General features: G+C 46.1%; 1 protein-coding gene across 1 annotated transcript in view; it reads right to left on the bottom strand.

Moving 5' to 3' along the window:
- SQOR (sulfide quinone oxidoreductase) overlaps nucleotides 1-22222 on the bottom strand; it is a 47728-nt gene extending 25506 nt beyond the window's left edge. The window contains exons 1-2 of the mRNA XM_036089464.2: nucleotides 22122-22222; nucleotides 1159-1409 (exon numbers count right to left, since the gene is read on the bottom strand). Of these exons, the coding sequence (XP_035945357.1) occupies nucleotides 1159-1392 (234 nt within the window). The 5' untranslated portion in view covers nucleotides 1393-1409; nucleotides 22122-22222. The remainder of the gene's footprint in view (nucleotides 1-1158; nucleotides 1410-22121) is intronic.
- Nucleotides 22223-27045: the final 4823 nt, after the last annotated feature.

Here is a 27045-nt window from a genome sequence, read left to right on the forward strand (position 1 = left end):
ACCGTCTCAGATCACAGCATATCAGTCTGAGACTGCAGCTAAGCCCCGGGCAACCTCATGGGGGGCTGGGTAGACTTCTTGAAAAGGAATGTGCTTTTCTTGACCTGCCCTCCCCACCAAACAGGCACTGGATCCATTTTGCTTCCCTCCCAAGGACACAGTTTCCAACTGGTACACACCTAGTTAGTTCCTCAGGAAACATCAGTCAAACCACCAAAAATCTGGAATATTTTTTCTGAAGCTACTGGATCATCTTAAAATGTTTGCATGAAATAGTGTCTTACACACACTTCCCAGCTTCCTCCCTGGTGTCTCTACCTTTTTCTGCTTTATAATCTGTTTACAATCCCTTGTACTTCAATTTCTCAATCCCACTAACACCTTTCCCAGAGGCCTCCCTGCCCCTCAACTCATCACCCATTCTCCAGACTAGAAGAGAGAAAGGAAAATATAATGGCCATTGATCTTCCTGTGGACACTAGGTTGGAATTGGGAGGTCTTTTGGGGCTGAACTGTCTCTCCCCAAAAGATATGCTGAAGTTTTCACCCCAGTACCTGTGAATATGATCTTATTTGGAAATAGGGTCTTCACAGATGTAATCAAGTTAAGATGAAGTCATGCTGGATTAGAGTGGGCCCTAAATCCAATGACTGGTGTCCTTATAAGGAGGTCATATGAAACCACTAGAGACACACAGAAAGAAGGCCATGTGAAGACAGAGGCAGAGATTGGACTGATGCCAGCTGTAAGCCTAGGAACACCGAAGATTGTCCACAACCACCAAAGCTAGGAGAGAGGCATGGGACAGATTCCTTCTCCTCTCCACAGCCTTCAGAGGGAGCATGACCCTGCTAACACCTTGGCTTTGGACTTCTAGCCTCCACAACTGTGAAAGAATAAACCTACTGTTTTAAGCCACACAGTTGGTGATAATTTGTTATGGCAGCCCTAAGAAACTAACACAGAGAACATAAAAGCCTGAGATCTGTCCTCTCCCCCTCTCTCTCTCCCTACCTTCTCCCAATCCTTTTTGTGCCCAGGAGAAGCACTAACCTGGAAACATGACAGCAACAGGGCCTGACAGCCATCCACACTCTACCCCCAACACACATGCGCACCTGCACACAGACGCAAGCACTCAAAAGGGGGAGACTTACCTCACTGGGCTCAACAACGGCCACATTTTCCGCACCCACTCTCCTCTTCATGCGGGCGGCCATGGTGATCCCACCGCTGCCCCCACCCAGCACCAGCACTTCATAGTGGTGTTTGGCTGCAAGGCTGGCCCCCGTGTGCAGCTGAAGGGGGCTAGCCTGCTGAGTGCCCAGCCTGAGGAAGCAGGCAAAGAGCCGGGCTCGAGGGCCAGACACCACAGTGGCCAGTGGGGTCATCTTCAGGCTGGATCAGGCTAGAAAGGAACAGACAAGGCTATGAGTAAGTAGGGATCACTGTGGGGCCAAAGAATTTTCTTTCAGGGAGGAAGGGGAGGCTGCTATCTGACCAGCTCTAGTTGGTTCCCACCATCTGCTCTCAAGACCATCTTCCCATCTGGCTGTAGTCAAAAGTCTCCTGGGAACACCACTGATAGCTAAAATGGGCTAAGCTTTCCATTTCTCTCATCCTCCCTCTTTCAGGACACATCAGACTCTGTTTGAACTAGGTAGGCCTCACCTTTTAAGTTCTAATTATTTGCCCATACTTATCCTTGTCCATCCATAAATCTAGGGCATCCTGTGCTTTATCCAGCTGCCATCCATTCTCCCCTCAGGCACAATCTCTGTTTCTTTGACTTTTTAGTCCATCAAAGATGTAGGAGTCCACAGAGAAACACCTGTACAATTCCTTGCCATAAAGGGCACCTAAGACCTTGATCAAACAGAAACATTCCTAAGAAACCCACCTTCTGCAACTCAAAGCTCAGACCAAAGTAACTGGGGCCTTGGCCGCACTTAGAGCCTCCTGGCTCTGCTCACCCACAGACATGCAATGTAATCACATCAGCGAAAGCCCTCCACACCCTTGGTAATCTCAACCAGAAGATAAAAAGGCCATAAAAGGAGCCCTGCCCGGTATCATAAAGTTATGTTTTATGTAAAGAATCTGCACATGCTGCTGGCCGGTCTTTTATTATGTCCAATTCAGTAAACAATCTCCCCTTCACAGTTCCTCCCAGAGACGTACTTTACCTTTAGGAAAACGTGTTTCTGTGCCGAGCAGTTAGTGCTTTGCCAGTGAGAAAGTGAGGGCTTCTCGGGACTTGGCCCTGGCTTCACCCCATCTACAGAACGGGACTCACACCTTGCATACCATCTACATGCATAACTTGAAGGGCCCAGACTCAAAATATCACCCTCTCTGGGTATTGCACTGTCCCAAATTCCACTAGCAAGTTCAGTCCTTTGGGTTCAACAGTGCTCCAGGGAACCCTTTACTAAAATGTGGGTACCCAGCTGGGGCATAACACTTCTAGCTGCTAAGATCACGAACTTCTTCATGGGAACACTTTAATTATATGATTTTCTCCCCAACTAAAGAAGAGGAAGGCTACATGAGGGGATTAAACAAAGCCAAGAGGGGAAAAGGATGTGGAAGGAAGCAAGAAAGGCCCTGGAGGAGGAAGGAGCTGAAGGCTGATTTTGATTAGAATTAACTATTCCAGGGTTTTGGCACCCCCAACAACTTCCTCAATATCTCAGCTCGGAGGAGCGAGGGTGGGAGGGCCGGGGGGGGGGGGGGGCGGGGAGTGTGGATTTGGGCGCCTACAGTAAGTAGGGCAGGCTCATAAATTGTAGCCACAAGTTTAAAATCAGTGCAACCCTTCTAGAAAATAACATTTCTCATCTGTTGACCCTGTGTTTCCATTTCTGGGATTCCAGGCTAAGGAAATAATTTCTAAAGCTAAAGAAAAAAATCCTTTACAAAGATATTTCTCACATATTCATTCCTAATATGGTGAACCTTCAGTTAACTGGTTTGTGGATTGGATCTGATTAAATCCTGGTTACAGAAAAAAAACCACAGGCTCCACACTGGCCAGGGAAAGCTCAGGTCCCAGACTGTTTTAACCAACACTATTTCATGACAGATTCAATTTAACATGGTGCAGAGGGGCAGGAATAGCAGTCTAAATGTCAAAACATCGGGGGAAAGGTTAAGTATGGTTATACATGATAATGGGTGATTTTGATTTCTTCTGCTTTTCTATGTTTCATAAAATGTCACCTATATACATATATTAATGTTGTGATAAAATCTTTATTTTGATAAGTAACATGTATTAAGTCCTTTACATAAGCATTCAATTTGTGAGTTGGATGCCATTATCATCCCCATTTTACAGATGATAAAATCGAGCCAGGGAGCAGTTAAGTGACTTAAAGACCATATAGCCCGTAAGTGGTGGGCTATGAATTGAATCCCAGGCACTTTGGTGCCAGAACCTCTACTCTAAACCACCGTACTCTACCATCTCTGTGATCTTTATCAACAACAGCAAAACGCTGCCTATGTGATAATGTTAAATGAAAAAAATCCAGATATATTTTCTACACTTCCCAGAAAAGGGAAAACTATTTTTTTTATGGTACTGACGCCTAACTGTTAATGTTTTGATATAACTATAATTGATTTTTCCTCTTCTTTGCGTGTGCTTTTCTCAAGTTTTCTTTAATGAACTCTAGATTTTACATTTTGAAAATCACTCAATTTGATTTTTTTTTAAATGATTGAGGAGTGGAGAAAAAGCACCAAGTAGGATGTTGCTGTTTCGTGGGGAGAGAAGATTTTTTTCTTTTTAAGATTTATTTATTTATTTGAGAGAGAGAGAGTGAGCATGTGAGTGGGGAGAGGGGGAGGGAGACTCTCAAGCAGACTTCCCGCTGAGCATGGAGACCGATGTGGGGCTTGATCCCAAGACCATGAGATCGTGACCCGAGCTGAAATCAAGAGTCAGAAGCTTGGGGCGCCTGGGTGGCTCAATTGGTTAGGCGGCTACCTTCAGCTCAGGTCATGATCCCAGGGTCCTAGGATTGAGCCCCGCATCAGGCTCCCTACTCCGTGGGAAGTCTGCTTCTCCCTCTCCCTCTGCCCCTCCCCCCACTCGTGTGCTTGCTCTCTCTCAAATAAATAAATAAATAAAATCTTTTAAAAAAAAGAAAAAAGTCAGAAGCTTAACCAACTGAGCCACCCAGGCGCCCCAGGAAAGAAGATATTTTATGGTGAACAGATAGCTATCATATCCTGCCTTTTCATATTATTCACAAAATGACAGAATCACCACAAAACTCTTCACTTCCCAGAAAAGGGAAACCATTTTTTCACGGTCTTGACGCTACATCTTAAACCTCCCTGGAGAGGGTTAAACAATAATGATCTAGAAGGAGGCCTGGCTAAGTTTCTGGTTTCTAGCCACTCCATCTAAGGTTATTTAACCTCCTAGTTCCCTTCCAGCCTAACACACCATGGTTTTTCTTTTGAAAGAGGAAGAGTTTACACAAATATTTCCCTCATTCAGCCAAGACGGCTAGCTCTGTTCTATTTCAGCAGCTACCCGTAGCCTGTTTCTGGATTCAGTATTTATAAACACAAAGTCCTCTCAACTTCATTAATAACAGTCATCAAACAGAATGTCCTGAGGATTGAATTCAATAAAAATTCCTGAAGGAGATGCTGAGAGCTTCTGAGTTCGTCCCACATGTTAGGAGGGTGAAGCTCTGTATCCCCCACCCCGACCCATACCTATGCTCTCTTCAATGTGGCTGTTTCTGAGTTGTAATAAACTTTATAACAAACTGGTAAGCATAAGTAAAGTGTTTCCTGAGTTCTGTGCGTCATTCTAGTGAATTATCAAACCTAAAGGGGGGGATCATGAGAACCCCCAAATACGTAGTCAGCCAGGTAAAAGTCTGGGCCCCCTGGGACAGCATTTACAGATGACATCTGAAGTGGGGGCAGTCTTGTGGGGCTCAGCCCTTAACCTGTGGGGTCTGATTTAACTCTGGGAGTTAACTTTGGAATTTAATTGTTGGACCCCCACTTGGTGTCAGAGAACTAGTTGATGTTGGAAAAACCATATATTTGCTGTTAGGATGTTAGAAGTGGTGTCAGAAAATATTACTCAGGAACCAGTAAGAATTTCTGAAATTGACCTAAACCAAGTCTATAGCAACAACCAAAAAAAAAAAAAAAACCACAACAATAATGAAAGGAAGCAGCAGTCTCACAATCTTAACCAGAAGGCAAACAGAAAAGAAAGGCCAAACTTAACCCTGAAGTCGGCAGAAAAGAAACAGAATATTTCTGCCAACCAAATAACGAGGAAGCATTAATCTAATATGACTTCTTAGTCTCTCAAGAAGATAGCCTAGGGGCGCCTGAGTGGCTCAGTCGGTTAAGCGTCTGCCTTCGGCTCAGGTCATGATCCCGGGGTCCTGGGATGGAGTCCCACATCGGGTTTCCTGCTCTGCGGGAAGCCTGCTTCTCCCTCTCCCACTCCCCCTGCTTGTGTTCCCTCTCTCACTGTGTCTCTGTCAAAAAAATAAATAAAATCTTAAAAAAAAAAAAAAAGATAGCCTAAAACATATTTACTTATCAGGTTAAGAAAGAAGAATTAACTACCAATGAGGGGCACCTGGGTGGCTCAGTCGGTTAAGCACCCGATTCTTGATTTCGGCTCAGATCATGATCTCAGGGTCGTGAGATCGAGCCCTGTGATCTCCGTGCTAGGTGTGGAACCTGCACTCCATCTCTCTCTCCTTCTCTCTCTGCCCCTCCCACCCCTAGGGGAAAAACAAGAATTAACTACCAATGATACATAAGAACGCAGCCACTTTATATTCTTAGAAGGTGAAACATACACACTTTTAAAAAATAAATAAGGCAAATTTAACTTTAACAGGTGCATGTAATACATTTTATAATTAAATAATTTTATGATTCTAGGGGCGCCTGGGTGGCTCAGTTGGTTAAGCGACTGCCTTCGGCTCAGGTCATGATCTCAGGGTCCTGGATCAAGCCCCGCATCGGGCTCCCTGCTCGGCGGGAAGCCTGCTTCTCCCTCTCCCACTCCCCAAAATCTCCCCAATCTCATGCCACGTGACATGCCACTCACTGGGTGTCAGCTAGGACACCTAGCTGAGTTCAAACACAGCTGGCCTCTAAGTAAGGATTATTCGGAGCATTCTTTTTTTTTTTTTTTTTTTTTTTTTTTTTTTTTAAAGATTTTTTATTTATTTATTTGAGAGAGAGAGAATGAGAGAGAGCAAGCACATGAGAGGGGGAGGGTCAGAGGGAGAAGCAGACTCCCTGCCGAGCAGGGAGCCCGATGCGGGACTCGATCCAGGGACTCCAGGATCATGACCTGAGCCGAAGGCAGTCGCTTAACCAACTGAGCCACCCAGGCGCCCCGGAGCATTCTTTTTTTAAAGATTTTATTTGAGAGACAGAACACAAACGGGGATTAGGGGCAGAGGCAGAGGGAGAAGCAGACATCCCCCCTCCCCCCAGATGAGCAGGGAGCCCGATGCGGGGACGCGGGGCTCAATCCCAGGACCCTGGGATCATGACCTGAGCCGAAGGCAGACACTGAACCGACTGAGCCACCCAGATGCCCCTATTGAGAGCATTCTTAATGAAAGATCCATTAGACCAGCAAGACTTGTAGTTAACTTCTCAACTACTTCTGCTCTTTCGGAAACAGTGGGTCTTTGTATGGTTCACAATTGTTTTACCTCAAGCCAACACCGGGCAGGGTCCTTCTTGCTTCAGGTTTCAGTAACCCCAAACCCAACTTTTAACTTGTCAGCTTTGTAGAACACTTCCAAAATCAAAGCGAAAAACAGATAAAGAACAGCCTCCAGCTCTGGCCACCCGCTCTGTTCCTCCCACCCGGGCTCTCGGCCCCGGCTTCCCTGGGCCAAGCTTACTCTGAGCTGCTTTGTCCTGATGGTCTGAATGCCTGTGGGTCCCAGTCTCTGAGACGCAAGTGAGCCTTGTCCACACAGTACAGGTGGGGCTTTCCCCCGGGACCCAGGTGGTGAGACTCCTGAAAGGCTCCTCCTCCTCCACATGCTCCTCCCCCTTGGGCTTTCCAGGCTTATTTACTTAAATCAGCCCTATAGCTGTCATCAGTTACATCTCAACCAGATTACTTCCAGAAGACAGGATTTGATAGGAAAAAGTAGGGAGAAACCGTCATAATGTTAACAGCTACATTTACTGAGCATTTACTAGTTGTACTTTACTTACTCTCTCTCAGAGACTCCTGACAATAGCTTTGTAAAAGGGATGTTAGTATCCCCATTTTGCAGATGAGAAAAGTGACGTTTGGTATAAGGTTAGAGAACTTTCCTAAGGTTACATCACTAATTTAAGCAGCAGAGTTGAATTCAAACTGACTCCTCAATTGAGTTCTCACAGTGTTAGACCTAAGAGATAATTGAGGGAAAATGCCTACTGGCTGAATTTTATTGACATTCAAATTTAAAGTAATTTCTGCCCCATGGAGTGGAGTGGGAGGGAATCTACAAATTGAAAGAAAAAAATAAAAAACATTACGTTTCTTGGGGAAGGGTGAGATACAATAATAGCATTGATATAATTTTTGAAGAGCCCTTATCTTTTAGAAATACATATTGAGATTCTTACAACTGAAATGATTTGGAATTTGCTTGAAAATACAACAGGGAAGTAGAGTAGGTAGTTTAGAAGACACAAGATTGACCATGAGTTGATATAAGGGCATTCCCCGTGGTAGTGTGCTTTTATATAAACTGAAAAGTTTCCACAACAAAAAAAATGAATGAAACAACAAAAAACAAAAATCAAACACCAGTGAGTCGGTGTGGGCAGTGGCTTTGCTCTTTAGTCACTGAAATGGTAAGTTGTGGGCATATTTCAAGTAATAGCAAGATAATAGAGATACAAGGAATAGCACCACAATTATGATCATACTTCCCTCCCATGTGCACAGATCTGTGCAACTCACAGGGCCCACACCTGAGCCCCCACTGGAGGTAGTGATACCGCTTTACAAGTGGGCAAACCGAGGCTCAGAGAGGCAAGGTGATCTTCCAAAGGTCACACAATGAGTCAGCAGCAAGACTGGAGCCACAGCGAGTCCTCTATGTGAACAGCAACTTTTCCTGAATGCCCCCTGGGGCAGCGATGCAGGCACTCACAGGAGCTTGCAAGTCAGAGAGGAACCTGCACCCAGCTCCAGATCTTGGGACAGCCTCTCTGCTGGGCTGGGCGGGGCAAGGCAGAAGAGTCCTACAACCCCAACTGGCCCCATGTGCCACCTCCCAGAGAGGCAGGACTCAAGGCAAGGACAGATCCAGGTTTTGTGGTCATCAAAGCCTAAACACAATTTAGGGACCGAAACTACAAATACAAAATTAGATATGATAGGGGCGCCTGGGTGGCTCAGTCGTTAAGCGTCTGCCTTCGGCTCAGGTCATGGTCCCGGGGTCCTGGGATCGAGTCCCACATCGGGCTCCCTGCTCCGCGGGAAGCCTGCTTCTCCCTCTCCCACTCCCCCTGCTTGTGTTCCCTCTCTCGCTGTGTCTCTGTCAAATAAATAAATAAAATCTTTAAAAAAAAATTTAGATATGATAGTTAATATTAACTTTGAATGAGAAAAGAAATCACAATAACTGAATTCTTGGTGATTCGGGACTCTTCTGGTATCTCCTTTAGGCAATTTATCAGAAATACAAGCATAGACATACTTCCTGGTTGCAGCCTGGCTGCCCCTCCCCTCCTGGAACCCCCTGCATCCAAGAGGACCTGGACAAGAGACTGGTCCTGAAGTTTAAACTTCATGTGCTTCTGGAGAAATCCACCTCTAGTGTCCACAGCACTCCTTTAGGGCACTCTGCCCACAACCCCCTCTGGGACTCTCATGTCTCTCCTTCTACCAGTCCTGAGTTTTGCCAATCCCCCTCCCACTCCTTCCTGACATAATATGGCTTCTTTGGACGATTGGAAGCCAGATCCTGTGAAACTGGGTCCTCACTGTCCTACGGCAGATTTCTATGTGCCAGGCCCTGTGCCGGGCACTGGAGGTGGACGCGTTATCTTCATTTTACAACCGAAAAAAGTAAGGCTGCAGGAGACTGGTTATATTCTCAAGGGCACACTGCCAATAAAAAAAAAAAAAGAAAGAAATTAAATAAATAAATAATAAAGAAATAATAATAATAAATAAAATAAAATACAATAAAAACAGGATTCAACCAGAGGAGATGGAAAAGAGTGAAGGAGAAAAGGAAAGCGAACATCATCACTTTCCCTGGTACATGGAGAATACTCCTGGAAATTGGCTCACACAATTATGGAGGCTGACAAGTCCGGAGATCTGCAGTCAGCAAGCTGGAGACCTAGGATAGCCAATGGTGTGTGGTTTTCATCCAATGGTCAGCAGGCTCGAGACCCAGGAAGAGCTCATGTTGCAGTTCGAGTGTGTAGGCAGGAGAAAACTAGTGTCCCAGCTCAAGGCAGTCAGGAAGGAAGGATTCTCTCTTACCAGGAGGGTCAGCTTTTTTGTTCTCTTCAGACCCTCAACTGATTGGATGAGGCTACCCACATTGGAAGGGCAATCTGCCTTACTGATTCCTCCAGAGACACCTTGGTAGACCCACCCAGAATACTGTTTGACCAAATGTCTGGGCACCCTGTGGCCCAGTCATGTGGACACATAAAATTAACTATCATACCCTCTGACATAACCTATAAAACGGCAAGTCCAAATCTGGAAAAATCTCAGGAAGGAAATTGTTACTATGACTGGACTAGTATCATTCTGGGTTCTCAAGAAAATGCCAAACACTGTCTCATAAATATTATGGTTCCTTAATATGATCTCATCTTAATCTGAAATACATGCAAATAAAGGGATGCAGTCATATTCGTGGGACTTATTAATGGCACTGGATTAGACACTTTATAAAGCCTTCCTGGAGATGTTTTGAATCCTACTATATTAATAATGTTTTTAATTGCATTTTATGATTGTTTGATATTTGGGAGCCTTGCTAATCCTAGCGAGACTGCCCCTCCGGTGTTAGCTAACCCCTGGAGAGAGTAAATAACTTGTCTGGAAGCACACCTCTGTTATGCAAACCAAACCATCCAGAGCCCATATTTTGAACCACTTCCTCCATCTGGCTTTCACACTCCAGAAGGCAATACTCTGATGCCCTAATTATCCCAGGGCCAGACATCAGACAACTGGGGTAGCCCCTATGCCCCAAAGCCCACTCAAATTTGTTCAAATTAGCCAACCCCAAACCTGGTCAGCCCTTTCCCCCTGCCTCACAATAACTACAATATAGGCTTCGCCCATGTCTTCCCCTCAAGTTTCCTGCCAGGTGCTTCCCCATGTGGCCCAACGTGGTGTATCGTGCTCCTGTCCCTGAGGAGCTCTGAGTAAAAACTTCCTAGTAGTCATCTCCCAACAAGTTGGAAGATTTTATATGTTTAACCGATACTTTTCTCTGCTCCTCTCCTTACAGATCCACTCAACTGTCAGGTGGCGGGCATTTAAAAGGCAATCTAATTACATATGACTGTGGAATGTTATAATTATGTGGGTGGTTGGGCCAAAGCTTTACAACTAAATAACGTAGATACAGTGTGATTTTTTTAATGCAATCATTACTCTAGAAGACTAGAGCGCTGGACCTTCCTTTCCTTTGTCATACTCTTATTACCTGCTCTACCTAAATGAGCTTACCTTCTCCACCAAGGAAAATTTTTTCACCTCCTTTTTATCCATTTAACCTTGGTAAATGGGAAGTGTCATCAGCCAGAGGTGCTCAGAAAGGTGTTTAAGGAATGAGTTTTCTATAGGATATAAATACATGTGCGTATTCATACCTATACTAAACTTGTCTCAATCATACAGTGGCTAAATTTGCAGAACCCAAAATCAGGAAACATAATCTAAGCTACTTTTTATTTATACATTTATTTCCTGCACAAAAGATCTGCAAATTAAATTATATTTAGCTATGCTCAATGTGTAAGTGTATCTTTATGGAAAGAATAGAGTTACATGAAATCCACATGCTGCTAAGACTATTTCTACCAGTATTCACTGAGTCTCTGCTACACACAAGGACCTGTGCTGATGGACAGAAATTTCCCCATCCCATTCCTGTGCCCATTCCCAGTCTATTAGCTTTAGGTGCTAAGGGAAGAAGAGCAAATTTGCCAACAAATGCTAATGTAGGCCAAGAATAAGGCAAGTCAAATTTCAGGGGAAAGTCTTTTTTAAATATTATAAGGTCTAATTTGAATATTGGAATGTTTAAAATAAGCCATAAAAAAGCTAGAAATTTTAAGTGGACATTTACATCATCGGTGAGTAAGATTAAAAAAAAAAAAACTTTCTTAGCATAACACCTTAGCATAACAAAAATCAGGTCAATGGTTTGAATACTCAAACATTTTTTGAAACTTTTTTTTAAAGATTTTTTATTTATTTGAAATAGAGAGCAGGAGCAAAGAGGAGGAGAGGAGTAAAGGGAAGGGGAGGAGAGGCGTACAGGGGAGGAGAAGGGAGGGGTAGAGGGGAGGGGAGGAGCAAAGTGAGAGAGAGAAGCCAACTCCCACTGAGCAGGCAGTCTGACACAGGGCTCAATCCCAGGACCCCCAGGACCTGAGCTGAAGGCATATGCTTAACCCAGGTGCCTCTTCTTTGAAACTTTTGTTTGAGTCTTCATTTCCCCCCCTCCCCCTCCATCCACTCCACACCCATTTCTGCCCACCTCAGGCCCTGAGCTGCTGACATCACCTGGACTCCCTTGCCCTCTGTCTTCTGGTTGGTTTAGTTGGGTATAAGTGTTAGCAAAGAGAGCACAAAGAGTAGTTGGGGTATATCCTCCCGATTTTCTGTCTACTTTGGGCCATGCCTGAGTTGGACAATGGATGGAGGCTGAAAGAACATTGAAGAACATAATAGAAAAGTCTAGATTGTCTTGAACACACTATAAAAGTATGACAACTATCAACAACCATGTTGGGGAAGGTTCAGGAGGAAGTGAGGAGTACAGTGGGGAAAAAAATAAATCACCTTAGAGAACACCTAAATCATCATGAACAGACAATCAGTAGATGTACAATAAAAAAAGCTCTGCTGGTAAGGGTTTAAAATGAAATGAGAAACATGTTATTGAACACTGGAGAAAAGGGATCCTTGTGAAAGAGGAGCAGAAGCTTAAGATAATTGTGTCCTACAGTTAGGTGGAAAGTAGAATTATGAAGAAAAGTAGAAATTGAACCTTTAGCTGAGGATATGTCCAAGCAAAGTGTTGAAGGTGCAGCCAGATTTCTTCTTGCTGCTTTTACGGAAATGTGAAAGAAAAGAGATAAACTGAGGTAAGGGGTGTTCAACCAAAATGAACTAGGACTACCAAGTGGCAAATACTCGCTACATTTCATGACAAGCAAGGATGGCCCAGAGGCTGGAGCCGAGAGCATAGAGGATTACTCCCAGACCTTGAAACCTAATGGAATTGGTCCAACTGGATTTTAAAATTTCTTGGGACCAGTGACTCCTTTCTTTCCTTCCATTTTTTTCCCTTTTTCAATCAGAACCTATGTAACTTTCATCCTATGCCTATGCTACCAGTGTATTTTGGGAGCAGATAACTTGTTTCTTTATTTTCACAGGCTCACAGATCAACAGGAACTGTGCCGTAGGATGCATCATACCTACAGCCCCACTCAGAATAATTTAGATTAATCAGAAGATGAAATGGAGACTTCGGAGCTAATGAGACTCAAATTTGATTTTGTACCTTAGTTAATACTCTGATAGGGGACCGCTTTGGGGACCTTGGAGTGAATATATTTTGTATATGGGATAAGCATGAATCTTTGGGAGCCAGAGTATGAATGGTGTGGCAGGTAAAATAATCCTCCCTCCTGAAGATGTCCTAACCCCGGGAACCTACGAATATTGCAAGCTAAGGGGACTTTGCTGATGTGATTAAGTTAAGGACCTTGAGATGGGGAAAAGTAGCCTGCATGATGTGATTAAGTTAAGGACCTTGAGATGGGAAAAGTAGCCTACGTGATGAATATGTTACATTGCAAGCTAAGGGGACTTTGCTGATGTGATTAAGTTCAGGACCTTGAGATGGGAAAAGTAGCCAGCATGAGGCCCACGTACAGATGGGATGGATCCTCAAAAGTGAAGAACCTTTCCCAGCTGTGGCCAGAGGGAAGGCGTGACTCTGGAAGAAAGTCAGAGAGATTCAAAGCTGCTGGCTATGAAGATGGAGGAAGGGGTTCATGAACCAAAGATGTGGGCAACATCTAGAAGCTTGACAAGAAAAAGGAAAAACAAAACCAAAAAAACCCACCAGATTCTCCCTTGGAGGTTCCAAAAAGAATGTGGCTCTGCTAGTGCTTTGATTTTCTAGTGAGACCCATGCTGGACTTCTGAACTACCGTACTGTAGGAACAGAAATCTGTATTGTTTAGGTCACCAAGTCCATGGTAATCTGTTAGGGCAGCAGTCGGAAACTGGTGAATCGTCTTACTCAAGCTTCACAACAACCCCATGAGGTAGGTATTGTTATTCCCATTTACCACTGCTGAAACTGAGGTTCAGAGAAGTTAAATGACATTCTAGTTAAATCTAAGAGCTTGAATATAAACCCGTATTTTTGAAAGTCGACCCTAACACTCCTTCCACTAACCCAGAGATGGTGGAGGTGTAGAAAATAAAGGTAGCCCATTTTTTGGCAACTGTTCCTACAGAGGTGGCCAGAGAGTTCGGTGCTACACTCTTGGTAGACCTCAGAGGATTTCTGCCTGATACTACCCACTATCTTGACCATCCCAGGGGATGACAGGAACAGTCCAGTGGGGATAGACATGATCAGAGTCTAGAACCAGAGTCCAAAACCACCAAGACGTTTCAATCTCTCTGGGAAAAGAGATGCATCGAAATGCCAACAAATAATTGAGTGACCACAAGAAAGTTCCAAGAAGGGCAAGGAAGGTAACACAACTTCTAGAATCATCTTGACCTGGAGGGACTAGAGTAGCTGCAACCTGGACTGGATGTTGGGCCATGGCTGAGATCAGCGTATTTCAGGACGGTATAGTCATGGGGGGACAAGGGAGCACCATGTACTCCATTCCCCTGGAAAGTAAGTTCTGTCCATACAAGGACCCCATGTGACATGCTAACTGTGTTAGTCTCAGCACCTAGCGAAATGAGGGAGCTCAGTAATTGTCTTAGTCCGTCCAGCCTACTCTAAAATACCACAGACACTGTAGCCTATAAATAGAAATTTATTTCTCAAAGTTTTGACAGCTGGGAAGTCCAGGATCAAGGCACCAGCATGGTCAGGTAAGGGCCTTTTTCCTGTGTCCTTACCTGTTAGAATTGGCTCTGGATCTCTCTGGACCCTCTTTTGTAAGGCAATAATCCCATTCATGAAGGCTATGATTTCATCACCTCCCAAAGACCCCACCAACTAATACAATACCATCACCTTTGGGGGGTAGGAGTTCCACATATGAATTTTGGAGGGAGCACAAACATTCAGACCACAACAGTTATATTTGCTTTAAAACATGAATTAAAAGATGAACAGATTTATGGGACTTAAATCATTCCAAAAAAGTTCTAGGATGTGCCCCTTCCCAAGCTAGTAAGAGAATGATGTGCACACTTCTAACTTCACCCGTTAGGGACAGAGTAAAGTGCAATGTAATCAATACGAGCCAAACACCTTAGGTGTTTTGATGAGAGAAAGAGTAATCAATGAAAGCTTGGTGAAACAGACAGAATCTGAGCAGGAGGAGACTGGCAGCAGTTGACAAGTGGAGATGCTATGGATGCACCAAGAGGAGGGAAGAGCGTAAGTAAATGAATCAAAGAGCGCACCTGACTCCAGCCTTCTCTGCCCTGCTCTGAGGCCCACGAGCAGACCTGGGAGGTTGGCATCAACTCGCCTGCTCAACTGAAAGCCTTAAGTCCTAGAGGGTGGCCCTCAGCTACAGCTCTTTCTTCAGGGTTCTTTTTTTTTCTTTTTAAGATTTTATTTATTTGAGGGGCACCTGGGTGGCTCAGATGGTTAAGCGTCTGCCTTCAGCTCGGGTCATGATCCCAGGATCCTGGGACCGAGTCCCGCATTGGGCTCCCTGCTCCGCGGAAGGCCTGCTTCTCCCTCTGCCTCTCTCTCCCCCTGCTTATGCTCTCTCTCTCAAATAAATAAACATAATCTTCAAAAAATTTTTTTTAGTTATTTGAGAGAGAGACAGGGAGAGAGAGAGCATGATCAGGGGGCAGAGGGAGAAGTAGACTCCTCGCTGAGCAGGGAGCCTGATGTGGGGCTCCATCCCAGGACCCTGAGATCATAGCCTGAGCCAAAGGCAGACGCTTAACTGACTGAGCCACCCAGGTGCTCCTCTCAGGGTAATCACGCCCTCTGTTTGCTTTTTCAGGCCTCGAATCAATATAATTGCTTCACCACTCTTGTTGGTTTCTCTTAACCTTGCCCACACCTTTGTAAATAGTTATTGTATTAAACCCTTCTTAATAACATGTTTGAATGTGCCGACTGTTTCCCAGAGATCCTGGCTGATAAGGTGGAGAGGCCCAGAAAGTGTTTGGGCAATGGAAGGCCAACCAGATTTGGCTGTTATTCAGAGGAGTAGAGGGTGGAAAGAAATATTACAGCCCAATTCTGAAGGGAACTGAGGCTTTCTACTGAAAATCAGCTTTGAGAAGTGACAGAACAGAGGGAATAGTTTTGAGAAAACGAATCTGGTATCAGGGAGCAATTTTTTTTAAGATTGATTTTATTTATTTATTTAAGAAAGAGAGAGAGTGCAAGCAGGGGGGAGCAGAGTGAGAGGGACAAGCTGACTCCATGCCCAGCACAGAGCCTGACACAGGGCTCGATCCCACAACCCTGAGATCATGACCTGAGCCAAAATCGAGAGTTGGATGCTCAACTGATGAACCACCCAGGCACCCTCAGGGAGCAACTTAAATAGGAGGAGAGTCAAATCGGTTCTGGAAATCAGTTTGGAGACCAGCGCAGTGGTCTAGGTGTGAGTGATAAGAGCCTGATCAGATGCTGGCATTAGAAATGCAAATAAAGGGGCACCTGGGTGGCTCAGTCGTTAAGCATCTGCCTTCCACTCAGGTCATGACCCCAGGGTCCTGGGATCGAGCCCCGCATCGGGCTCCCTGCTCAGCGGGAAGCCTGCTTCTCCCTCTCCCACTCCCCCTGCTTGTGTTCCCTCTCTCGCTGTCTCTCTCTCTGTCAAATAAATAAATAAATTCTAAAAAAAATTTAAAAAATAAAAAATAAAAAAATAAATGCAAATAAAGATTCAGATAAGAATGAGGTAGAGGAAAGAGAATGATTGAATAAGAGGTGGGAAGGGCTCCCTGGGAGAAAAGTCAAAGTTGACACGGAAGTAGCTGAAGAGAGAGGAAGTCTATGAAACAGGAAACAGGGCAACAGGGCAGGCAAGGTAAGGGCCTGTGTGGGTTAGTTTTGGGGAGTTAGGTTTGAGGTTTGGGAAGTAGAATCACCTAGAATGAATATCACATAACTGTGGACAAGGAGGAGGGCAGCCTACGGCAGATAGGTGTCCACTGGGAAGAGAGAAATGATTGGAGAAGAATATGTAACTGAAGCTTAGGCTGGGAGCTTAACCCCAGACGACTGCAATCCTATCTAAAGGTCCCAGGTCACAGAGCAGCAATCTGCAGGCCAAATGCAGACCAGAGCTGTGTTTTGGCTCACAGTGTTTTCTTAAATTTTTCATAAGCATTAAAAATTTCATAACATTTTTAATGTAATGAAACAAGTTTCAAAACATTTCATAACATTTCATAACATTAAAAATTTTGGATATCTAACCCCCGAAAAATTCCAGATTCTTGGCCTGATAACACCAGGCCCACATTCTCACATGCCAACCCTCAGCTGGAGCTGAGCCGTCATGGGTTCCAGTTCACCCCAGCCCCACCCAGTCTATGTTGCTCAATTGTCTCACCTGCCCAGCCCTAGCGTGCATTTGAACTCATGGTCCCTGCTAATGGCAGTGAGAGTCCTTGGAAGTTCTCGATGCCTTAGATCCCCTGCGGAAAGCACAGAGGATGAATTGGAGCAATTCAGTTGAGTTCAGCATTTCCAACTGTTTGCTCTGTGCCAAGCATCATGCTAGATACTGTGGGGGCCGCCATGAAAAAGAATGGTCTGCCTGTTTTCCCAGGAAGACCAGGAATACAAGCCCCCATTGAGGGGCTGTTTCAGAAACTCAGGCACCAGGGAGGGCCTGGAATAGACAACGTGAACAGAGATGAAGGCATGAATACGAAACACATGCTGAACGGAATTTGTGTGACACGTGAGCTATAGGGGACCAAGAAGGAAGAACGTGAACGATGACCTTGCTCAGGTGGATATAATGAAGAGAGGCTGTACGTTAACAGTGTTGGAATACTCAGAGTACAATCCAGGTCCAAAGCAGAGTGGGAGAGAAGGAAACCACACCCCCTACAAGTCTGGGGAGTGGTGTTCTGAGAAAACAAATGTCGGCTCCGCCCTTCCTCTTGGCACCCCTCCTCTTGAGTAATGACAGCGCTGTCACCACCTGGGTATTCAGGAACTGGATTACTATATTGTTAGCAAATAAACAAAATTGAGCAATCTTCATTTAGGCCTGCAGGGCCATGGTGGAACTCTACAGAGCTGTTATAAAAGTAAATATTTTAACATTAAGTATTATGCTGTGGAGCAAATGCCCTGGTAGTGGACCGAGAGAAAATCATCCAGGAAACAAATATCATGTACTGCTCCCTGATAATTCAGGGGTTGGAGCCACAGTGGGGTTCGTTAGTTCCCTAACTCTTTAGGAACAAAGCATAAGAAATGTCTTTGAAGAGTTACTGATAAAGAGTTATCAGTGAGGACTTGGCAACGAAACAGCAGTCCCCTTTGCTGCTAAGAAATTTCCTACCAGTTTCCCCAGCCTACACTCATTTTACAATCAAGAAAGCCTTATAATGAGGGATGGACTGACAATTTCACCAAGCCACGTATTTGCTAAGCAGAAAACAAAAATTCTACTTACAAAAGGAAAATGCATGCACTCTGACTTCAGAAAAGGAAGAAATAAGTCAGTCAATTGGATTATTTCAACTGAAAGTTTGAGGTTTTGATTCAGTTATATGGGGGGGGGGAAATGCCTTGCTTTTCTGCTTGCGTTAGCCGATGGGAGTGTGGCCATTCAGGTTCTGGAGTATGAATAATCCCAATTTAGCTCTCCTTCAAGTCCATCGTTCACAGTTGGCCTCTAGTCAAGTATTCTGCAATCTTCCTTTCAACGTCTGCATGTGCCTATGTGTGCCCATCCCAGACTATAGAACAGGACACACTGGAGAAGGAGGCCTGATACGGGATTAATTTGCTCCCAGTCACGCAGGAGGGATCAGCTTAGGCTGAATCTGTTAAATGATCACAATGAAATTACTCATCAGGCTCAGGAGTGCTGGGCTTCCTGCTCAGTCTCCCATACAAGAAGGCTCCGAAGGGTAGAATTTCATTATAAACAAGGACTGGCCAATTAATCACACATATTATTCCCTGGAATCCAGTATGTGAGGTCTTTACACAATGAGAAAAGACTCTTTAATTACAGGTTATATATCTGTTGTTTGAACATGATTGAAGAGACGCCAAACGCAATCCTTTAATGGTCAGAACAGAATGAGGGGTAGGTTAGGTACCAGGCATGCCAGGTCGCCTAAGCTCTGTCTGTCCTATGTCTAACCAAATGATGCAGTTCCCCATCCTGGTGAAGCTTTGTCTGAGGGTGTGTCAGGGGCCAGGGAGTCAGAAGACTAGGTCCACATTCCAGGCAGTGCCAGGCAGGGCTCGTCCTTAACCATTCTGGGCCATGCTTTCTTCAGCAATGGATAAAGGGGGGGCGCCTGGGTAGCTCAGTCGTTGAGCGTCTGCCTTCAACTCAGGTCATGGTCCCAGGGTCCTGGGATCGAGCCCCGCATCGGGCTCCCTGCTCAGCGGGAAGCCTGCTTCTCCCTCTCCCCACTCCCCCTGCTTGTGTTCCTTCTCTCGCTGTGTCTGTCAAATAAATAAATAAAATCTTAAAAAAAAAAAAGCAATGGATAAAGGATTGGATTGCAAGTCTTCAAAGGTCCCTTCCTTTTCAAAAACACTGTGATCTTCAAAATGAGGGGGAAAGGGAAATGGAGGTTCACAAGCAGGTACTCAAATGGAAATACTTGTTCTCCTAACTCCTTAGATTGATCCAAGCTATGAATTATTGCAGCACAGAATGACAAAGGTATAACCAGGCCTGCCCCTGGTGTTTCTTCCTCGTATAAGAACATCAGTCATATTGGATTAGGCCCTACCCTATGATCTCATTTAATCTTAATTACCTTTTTAAGGGCCCTATTTCCAAATACAGTCACATTCCAAGGCACGGGGGTTAGGGCTTCAACATACGAATTTTGAGGGGACACAATTCAGTCCATAACATCAAAGTTAGCCCCAGTGTGTTCTAAATTTCCTACTCCTTTCAAAGTTCTCTTCCCCATCCTCCCGCCCCCAATTTAGCACTATTACAAAGTAAACCTCAGGGCTGGCTGGCTGGCTGGACCTACTTTTCTTCTTCCTGTTACCATCCAAATTTGTTGGATTACATAGACTTTTAAGGCTGGGAATTAAGAAGCAACTAGTTAGGGGGCGCCTGGGTGGCTCAGTGAGTTGGCTCAGGTCATGATCTTGGGGTCCTGCGACAGAGCCCCACATCGGGCTCCCCACTGCATGGGGAATCTGCTTGTCCCTCTCCCTCTACCCCTCCCCTGCTCATGGGCTCTCTCTCTTAAGTAGATAAATAAAATCTTAAAAAAAAAAAAAGCAACTAGTTGGCTTCAGGCCTAGTCTGTGCAGCTTCTAGCAACTTCCCCCCACTGCTGCTATTTACCAAGTCTTCAGGGTCAGAGAGGAGTTATGTAGAGGGTGGTGGGGCAGGAAAAGGTAAGAAGAAAAGAGAAAAAGAAATGTGCATCTATGCCTAGAAATGCCCCATCATGGTTCTGTCTCCATTCCCTATTAGACATTTCCTGTGTTACAACATATCGGATTAACAAGCCTAGGCACAGGAAAGATGGAAGAGAAACCGTTCTGCAGAGGAATCCTGGTTTCCCAACAACATTCAATATCATTTTCTCTGGCAGAACACCAGCCACACAGACCCACTCACACAACCTATCAGCCCTGACTGACATCTCAAGCACGCCAGCCCCATATGTATTTATATATTTGTTTAGCCCCTAAAAAAAAAAAAAAAAAAAGGAAGCCCAAATTTTAAATAGTTATATCTCAAACCACCAGCTGTCTTCTTAATGAATTTTGTTTTTTTAGATGTAATTATAAGCAACCCTCTCCAACCTGCTTATGCATTCAATAAATATTTATTGAATACCTTCCATATACCAGGACTGAGGATACCAACGGTGATGGCCGTAAGCTTGTAGTCCAGTGAGGGAGACACACAGGTTCTAATAAATGGTATTTATTTCACATCTCTGTGCCAGGTGTGGTGCTAGGTACTTAAACAGATGGGAAGACACAATTATCTCCACAGTGCAGTGAAAAAGCTAAGGCGGAAAGAAGTTCAAAAGCCAAGGTCATGCTGCTAGTCCATGGAAGTGTCAAGACCACAGCCATGTCACCTGACCTTTGGGAGTGCCCTTTGCACTCTGCAGGGATCTTAACCTGAGGCCTGTGAACTTCAGTGGAAAAAAAAAAAATCACATCTTTATTTTCACTAATCTCTAACTGAAATTTAACATTTTCTTCAATTATATATGCAGGCAAAAACCACAGCAGTATTAGCAGTACCTATAATTGCCACCAATAGAAATCGCAGGTGCTGAGGCCCCTGGGCGGCTCAGTCCGTTAAGCATCTGCCTTTGGCTCAGGTCATGATCCTGGGCCTCAAGCCCTGCCTGGGGCTCCCCGCTCAGTGGGAAGTCTGCTTCTCCCTCTGCCCCTCCACCCTGCTTGTGCTCTCGTGTGCGCTCTCTCTCAAATAAATAAATAAAATCTTTAAAAAATCACAGGTGTTTTCTTGTATCACAGGTGTTGCCTATACCTTGAAATACTGTTTATGCTCATTACTACTTCAAAATTATGGTAGCTATTAGATCTGCTGCTAGATCTTTAATGCGTTAGGTTTTCTTTAAAGCACATATATTACATTATAAATTCTTTTGATATTTTGATAAGTGCTTTAGCAATAGTTTCCTTTACAATACTCTGCCTTTTATTTTATAGCTTTAAAAGTATTGCTCTGAGAAGGCATCCTTAGTCTCCCCAGAACTGCCTGCCTAAGGGGTACATGGCACAGAAACATTATAACAATGAGAAGCCCAGGCAGATGCAGAGGCTCTTCTCACTATGTGTTTGAGCAAGAAGCTAGGTCGGAATTTTCATAATTAAGAGAGATGAAGAGCTAATGATAAGAGCCCCAATTCCACCAGAGAACTCTTTCTCTCCTTTCCACCAATTCCCGTTCAGCACGTGACCTAAATGCTCTCCTCTGCTAGTTCCAGCTGAAGCTGATTCCTTTAATGTCCCCCTCTGTGTGTCCCCCTCTGTCCAACGCGCGGCGTCAGTGGATAAGTGGGTCCCCGCTGCGGGCAGATGGGCTGATGTCAACCTCCGATCCCTGAGACTGAGCACTTACTCGCGTCCCGGGACGGCGCTAAGTGACATATTCAACAAGTGGAAGGCGTCAGAAATTCCCACACACCAAGACCACGGATCCTTCGGTTTTCAACCGGCCCTCGCAGGTTGGCCTCTCCGCGCCCCCGAAACCCGACACTCCGGGAAGGAAGCCCGAGTCCCCAGAGCCAAGTTCCAGACAAGGGCAGCAAGAGCGGCGGGAGTCGCGGGTGGGGAAGGAGCGTGAAGCGCCATGGGACGCGCACAGTCCCAGCTGCGTGGGCAGAGCTGAGCCAGAAACCAGCCCCTGGGGCGATCTCTGTCCCCGCCCGGTCCCCCTCCCCTGGCCGAGGGCCCGAGATCGGCCGCCGGAGGCCTCTTACCCAGGGGCGAGCGGAGCTTCCGGCCACAGTGTTCGCGCAGCAAAAGCTGCGGCTCCCTGCCCGGGCTCACTGCCTCGGCTGGGGCCCCGCCCGCCCGCCCGCCTGCCCGGCCCCCGGGCGGATGCTAGAGGCGGGGAGAGTTGCCCGCCACCCCCCAAGAAAGGTCCGGAAAGGTCCTGCCGCTGCCCCGCCCGGCGCCCCAGCCGGACACCGAGGCCAAGTGCAGACGGCACCGGAGGACGGAGCCAGGGACGCGGGTCCAGCCGGCCCCGGGCGCTGCTCGCGGGGGCACGCCGGCCCCTACTCCGAGCGCACTCTGGAAGGGCACGGAGGCCACCTGTTAGTCCCGCCTCCCCTCCCCCCACGCCCTCCGGCCCCACCCCCTCTCCCGGCCGGCGCGGCGCTACTGGGAGGGGCGAAGTGGAGGCCGGGCTCTGGGTGAAGGCCCGGCAGTTTGGGTTGGGTCCTCCCGGGCGTGCTTCCGCCTGGCTCCCAGCACGGCCCAGGAAGACAGCTACTCCTGCGCACACTTAACAGAGAAGGCCACCGTGGCGCAGAGCAGCCCAACGACTCCCTTTGGTAAACGCTGGAGCGGCTCTCTGAGCTCAGGGAGCAGGCTGGGGTCAGCCGGCTTCAGCCACTGGCCTTCACACCGTCTTCCATCCTACTTTCATGACTGGACATTTTCAGGTGGCTGCTCTTTCAAGGGGGTTGCAAAGTGTGGATGAGCGGTCCTCCACCAAAACAGATCAAGCAGCATCTTTTTATAATAAACATAGGGTGTCCCAAAAGTCTTACCACAATTTTAAGCTGTTTAAGACGTTGAAAACTGTAAGATACTGATGAAAGAAATCGAAGAAGACACAAACGCAAAGATAGTTCATGCTCGTGGGTTGAAAGAATTAATGTCGTTAAAATGTCCCTACTACCCAAAGCAATCTATAGGTTCGATGCAGTCTTTATAAAAATTTCAATGACAGTTTTTTTCACAGAAATAAAACAAATCATCCTAAAATTTGTATGGAACCCTAAGACCCAGAATATCTAAAGCAATCTTGAGAAAAAAGAACAAAGCTGGAGGCATCATGCCTCACCTAAGATCCCTCCTTCTCCTTCCGAGAAGAGCAGTGACTGTAACATCAGACAGCCAGGAAGGGGGCGAAGAGTTTACGCACTCACTCATGCAATCATTCTTGCATATGATGGATACTCCGCAGTCCCTGCGTGCTATGTGTCAGGCAAGTCCCGTGCCTGCTCCCTGGTCATACGCTGTTGACAAAACCAGACTTAGTTCCTACCCCTGTGGGGCTTGCAAAGTAGTAAAAGTGCGCTTCCGCGGATGGGGGTCTAGGAAAAGCATCACTGAAGGGTGGGAAGAAGAAGGACTTGCACGGAGAAGAACATAACCCGACTCGAGAATATTTAAGAGAAGGAAAAGCAAACCGACAGGGCTCTGGGAAGACAGTGCAGGCTCCCGAGCAGGAAGAGCCAGCACAGGAATGGGCGAGAATAGGGACTGGAACAGAGAAAGGGACCCTCTGGCGAACAAGAAAGGGAAGGTGGGAAGGAAGGGCACGTATAGTGGCTGTTCCTGCAAACGAACAGCTTTCAATAGTACTCTCTGCTTGGCTCCTCAGCATGCCCCCCCCCCCCTTGTCCCTTCCGTTCTTCCCTGGGTGGATCGGTAGCTAGAGAAAAGGCTCAGTCCCTGGCCCCAGCACACCCACCCTAGCTGAGAGCGCAGCCCCAGGCCCAGATGACGTCAGCTTCTGAGGAACTGCAGTGAGACCTCTAGGGGGGCTGGGGATGGACCGGTTCCTCCCGCATCTGCCCTGCAGGTACTGAGCCAGCCGCACACACAGTGCTCATCCGGCCAGACCACGGGCAGTCTCGGCAGAACCGCAGCAGGGAGGGCAAACAGGGCATAATGATTGTGTAACTATGCCCGGTTTTTAAAAGGCAGCCCCAACATCTCCCAAATGTGCTGTTTCCCTCAGAGCCCTCCTGCATACCAAATAATAACCAAAATTGCTATCAGGCTCCAGGGTAGCTAGAGTTTCCCCATCTGTTACACAAAAGATGAAGTTGTTTTCTGACCAGAAGCACTACTGTATATGGAGGGACCTCACCAACTACAGAGGGCTCTATCTCAATCAGCATTCTTGGTCGCAAGCAGGAAACAGGCTCTGGATACCGTATGTAGAAAAGGGTTATTAAAGGCTCTCAGGGGTTCACGGAACCACCAAAATGATGCAGGAATGATAGCAGGAAAAGTGGACAGGAATCAAGATAGCTCTGCAGAACCAAAACCCAGAAAGCGGAATACCATCTGGCGGCACCAAGAATGTTCCCACTGTCCTCGCAAATGACACCAATATAAAGGAAATGAGAATTCAAGTCCTCGGTGGGAGTGTCCACTGACCAAATCTATGTCAAAGGCCAGCACCGTAGCTATTGAATCGGAGCGAGAGCACATTCTGTCCCTCAGACTTCCACCAGCGTTCTTATGATGGGCGTCCTGCCCAAGTGGGGAAAGGGGTGGGATACTGGGCAGGAAAAAAAAGAAAAAGAAAAAGATGCTGTCTGCTATACGCTCTATAAATATAAGATCTTATTAGTATAGATTGTCTTCTACATTCATAAGCAAGGTGGTACGATAGTGAAAACTCTCAGTCCTAGAGCAACAGTGGGTTCTGCGAAATCTTTCAATGTTAGGACGCTGTAGAGTGAGGGTGTGGCTCAGGGCAGCTCAGACTCTCCACCCACAGGAATCTCCTAGGATGTAAGAAAACTACTGGATCTGGAATCAAGTCTTTCTCAGAAACATAGTCTCAAGCTCAGTTTGGGGCAGTTCTTTTTTTACCCAAACTTCCTCGTCTATATAATAGAGATAAGATCTGCCCTCCCATCTCAAGGATATACTAGAAGAATAAATACTGTGTCTCTTGGGCCATGGATACTTCAGAGTGTATGGAACTAGGAGGACCCATATACTTTGGGTTTGTGCACCACCAGACTCAAAGAGAATGTATTAATATGCCTGTTAACTGTATCAGTAAAATGGGTATTTTTTAAAGTGCCTACCTCAAAGTATCCCTATGAAAATTTAAATGAGTTAAGACATATAAATTGATTGGGACCATAAGGGGCACACAAACGCCCCTTAGACGCAAAATTGAACCTGCGAGTGGGAGTGATAATCCCAAGAGATGAAGCAAAAAGTGGGGGAGGGCCCCAGTCCCTCCTCCAGCGCGGGTACCTGCTGTGGGTGTTCCTTCTGCCTCAAGAACAAGCGCTGGGGGGTGGAGGGCTTTCTTTGGAGTTGATGGTTGGTTCCTTGTCTGCGTTGGCTCCTTGCCAAAGATACTTTTCTTCCCAGACCTGCCCTCATGCCAGCAGGGAGCCCCATCATTCCCGGTCTCTGTTCTTCTGATACTTTATGTCATAGTTACTTACCAATCCCTCTAATGCAGTTATGTACAAGGTGACAAATTGTGTCTCTCCAAGAAAAAGAAAAACCCACTGAAGACAGGAACTGTGTCTTCCTCTTCTTGTGCCCAGGGCTTAGCACTAGGGCTTTTATCCAATAAAAGTGTGTTGGGTTCAACAGAATGGTTTCTCGGTAAGAGTATAAGCACCAAAAGGGGGTTCAAACAGGCTGCTTCAAAGGTGTGTTAAAAATCCAGTAAACTTGGGGCGCCTGGGTGGCTCAGATGGTTAAGCATCTGCCTTCAGCTCAGGTCATGATCCCAGGGCCCTGGGATCGAGCCCCGCATCGGGCTCCCTGCTCAGCGGGAAGCCTGCTTCTCCCTCCCCCACTCCCCCTGCTTGTGTTCCCTCTCTCGCTGCGTCTCTCTCTGTGTCAAAAAAATAAATAAAATCTTAAAAAAAAATCCAGTTTATAAACTTATAATTCACATGTGATAAGCACCGTGAGGGCTAGTAATTCAAGGAAAAACTTGGGATTTGGGGAGAGTATGGTGATCTAAGGCCTTTGAGGCCCCTGGAGCAGGTAGCAATTTTCGTACTTGTCCATTTACCACTTTTCTACATGTTTTGAACACAGGAAAAGTCCACCTAGGAGGGAGCTCTCGGGGCTATGAAGCTGCAGCAAGCATTGCCCTGGCGGGCCTGGGGACGCCCATGGTTCCAGACGCAGCATGAAGAATGGAGGGAATTTGGGCCTGGTTTGTGGTAACTCTATTAAATTTAGTTGGGCACACAACCCTGAAAAAGTTGCTGGGTGCCTGAAGAGAGCAGTGAAGAGTGCAGTGAGTGAAAGCAAGCAGCCTTTTTCCCAACAGCCAATGGCTTTGGCCCTCGGGCGGCCAACATCCAAGATCCGAAGGGGGCCCTGAGCAGGGTCTTTCTCCAGGAAATGCCACTTTTAGGCTTCCTTGTTTTCTCTCTCAGCTATGCTCTACTGTTGTCCTTTCTTAAGTACATTCTCTCTCCCGTTACTGATTTCTCACTTTTCTATCTGGTGTCTCTTTCTCCCCCAGGAGTTTTAACCTCTACTACCACCTCGTGCCCAAAATACAGCCTTGTCAAACAGGAGAGAAGTCATGATGAAAATGGAATAAAAAGGCTTAGTCTCTGCATAACCCGTGTTGCCCGTTTGAAATCAGGTCGTTCTGTGGATAAGCAGTATCATCCAGCTGGGACCCAGGAGACAGAGGGCCTCAATTTTTCTTATTGTTGGGAAGAAAACCTTCAAAGTCACGTTGAAGGGTTTGTTACATACATATGTGACAGGATAGCATGATTAAGGGGCTGTGTGAGAAGCAGATGCCAATACAGAATTAAACATGCAGTGATTTTATTGGGAAACTCTTGGGGGAGAAAATGAGGAGGGAGATGGAGAAAGTTGGGATAACCATCAGAGTACGATGCAAGTCTGACCCTAAAAGAAGAAGAGAGGAAA

Source organism: Halichoerus grypus, chromosome 8 (assembly GCF_964656455.1).
Source record: "Halichoerus grypus chromosome 8, mHalGry1.hap1.1, whole genome shotgun sequence".
Lineage (NCBI taxonomy): Eukaryota > Metazoa > Chordata > Mammalia > Carnivora > Phocidae > Halichoerus > Halichoerus grypus.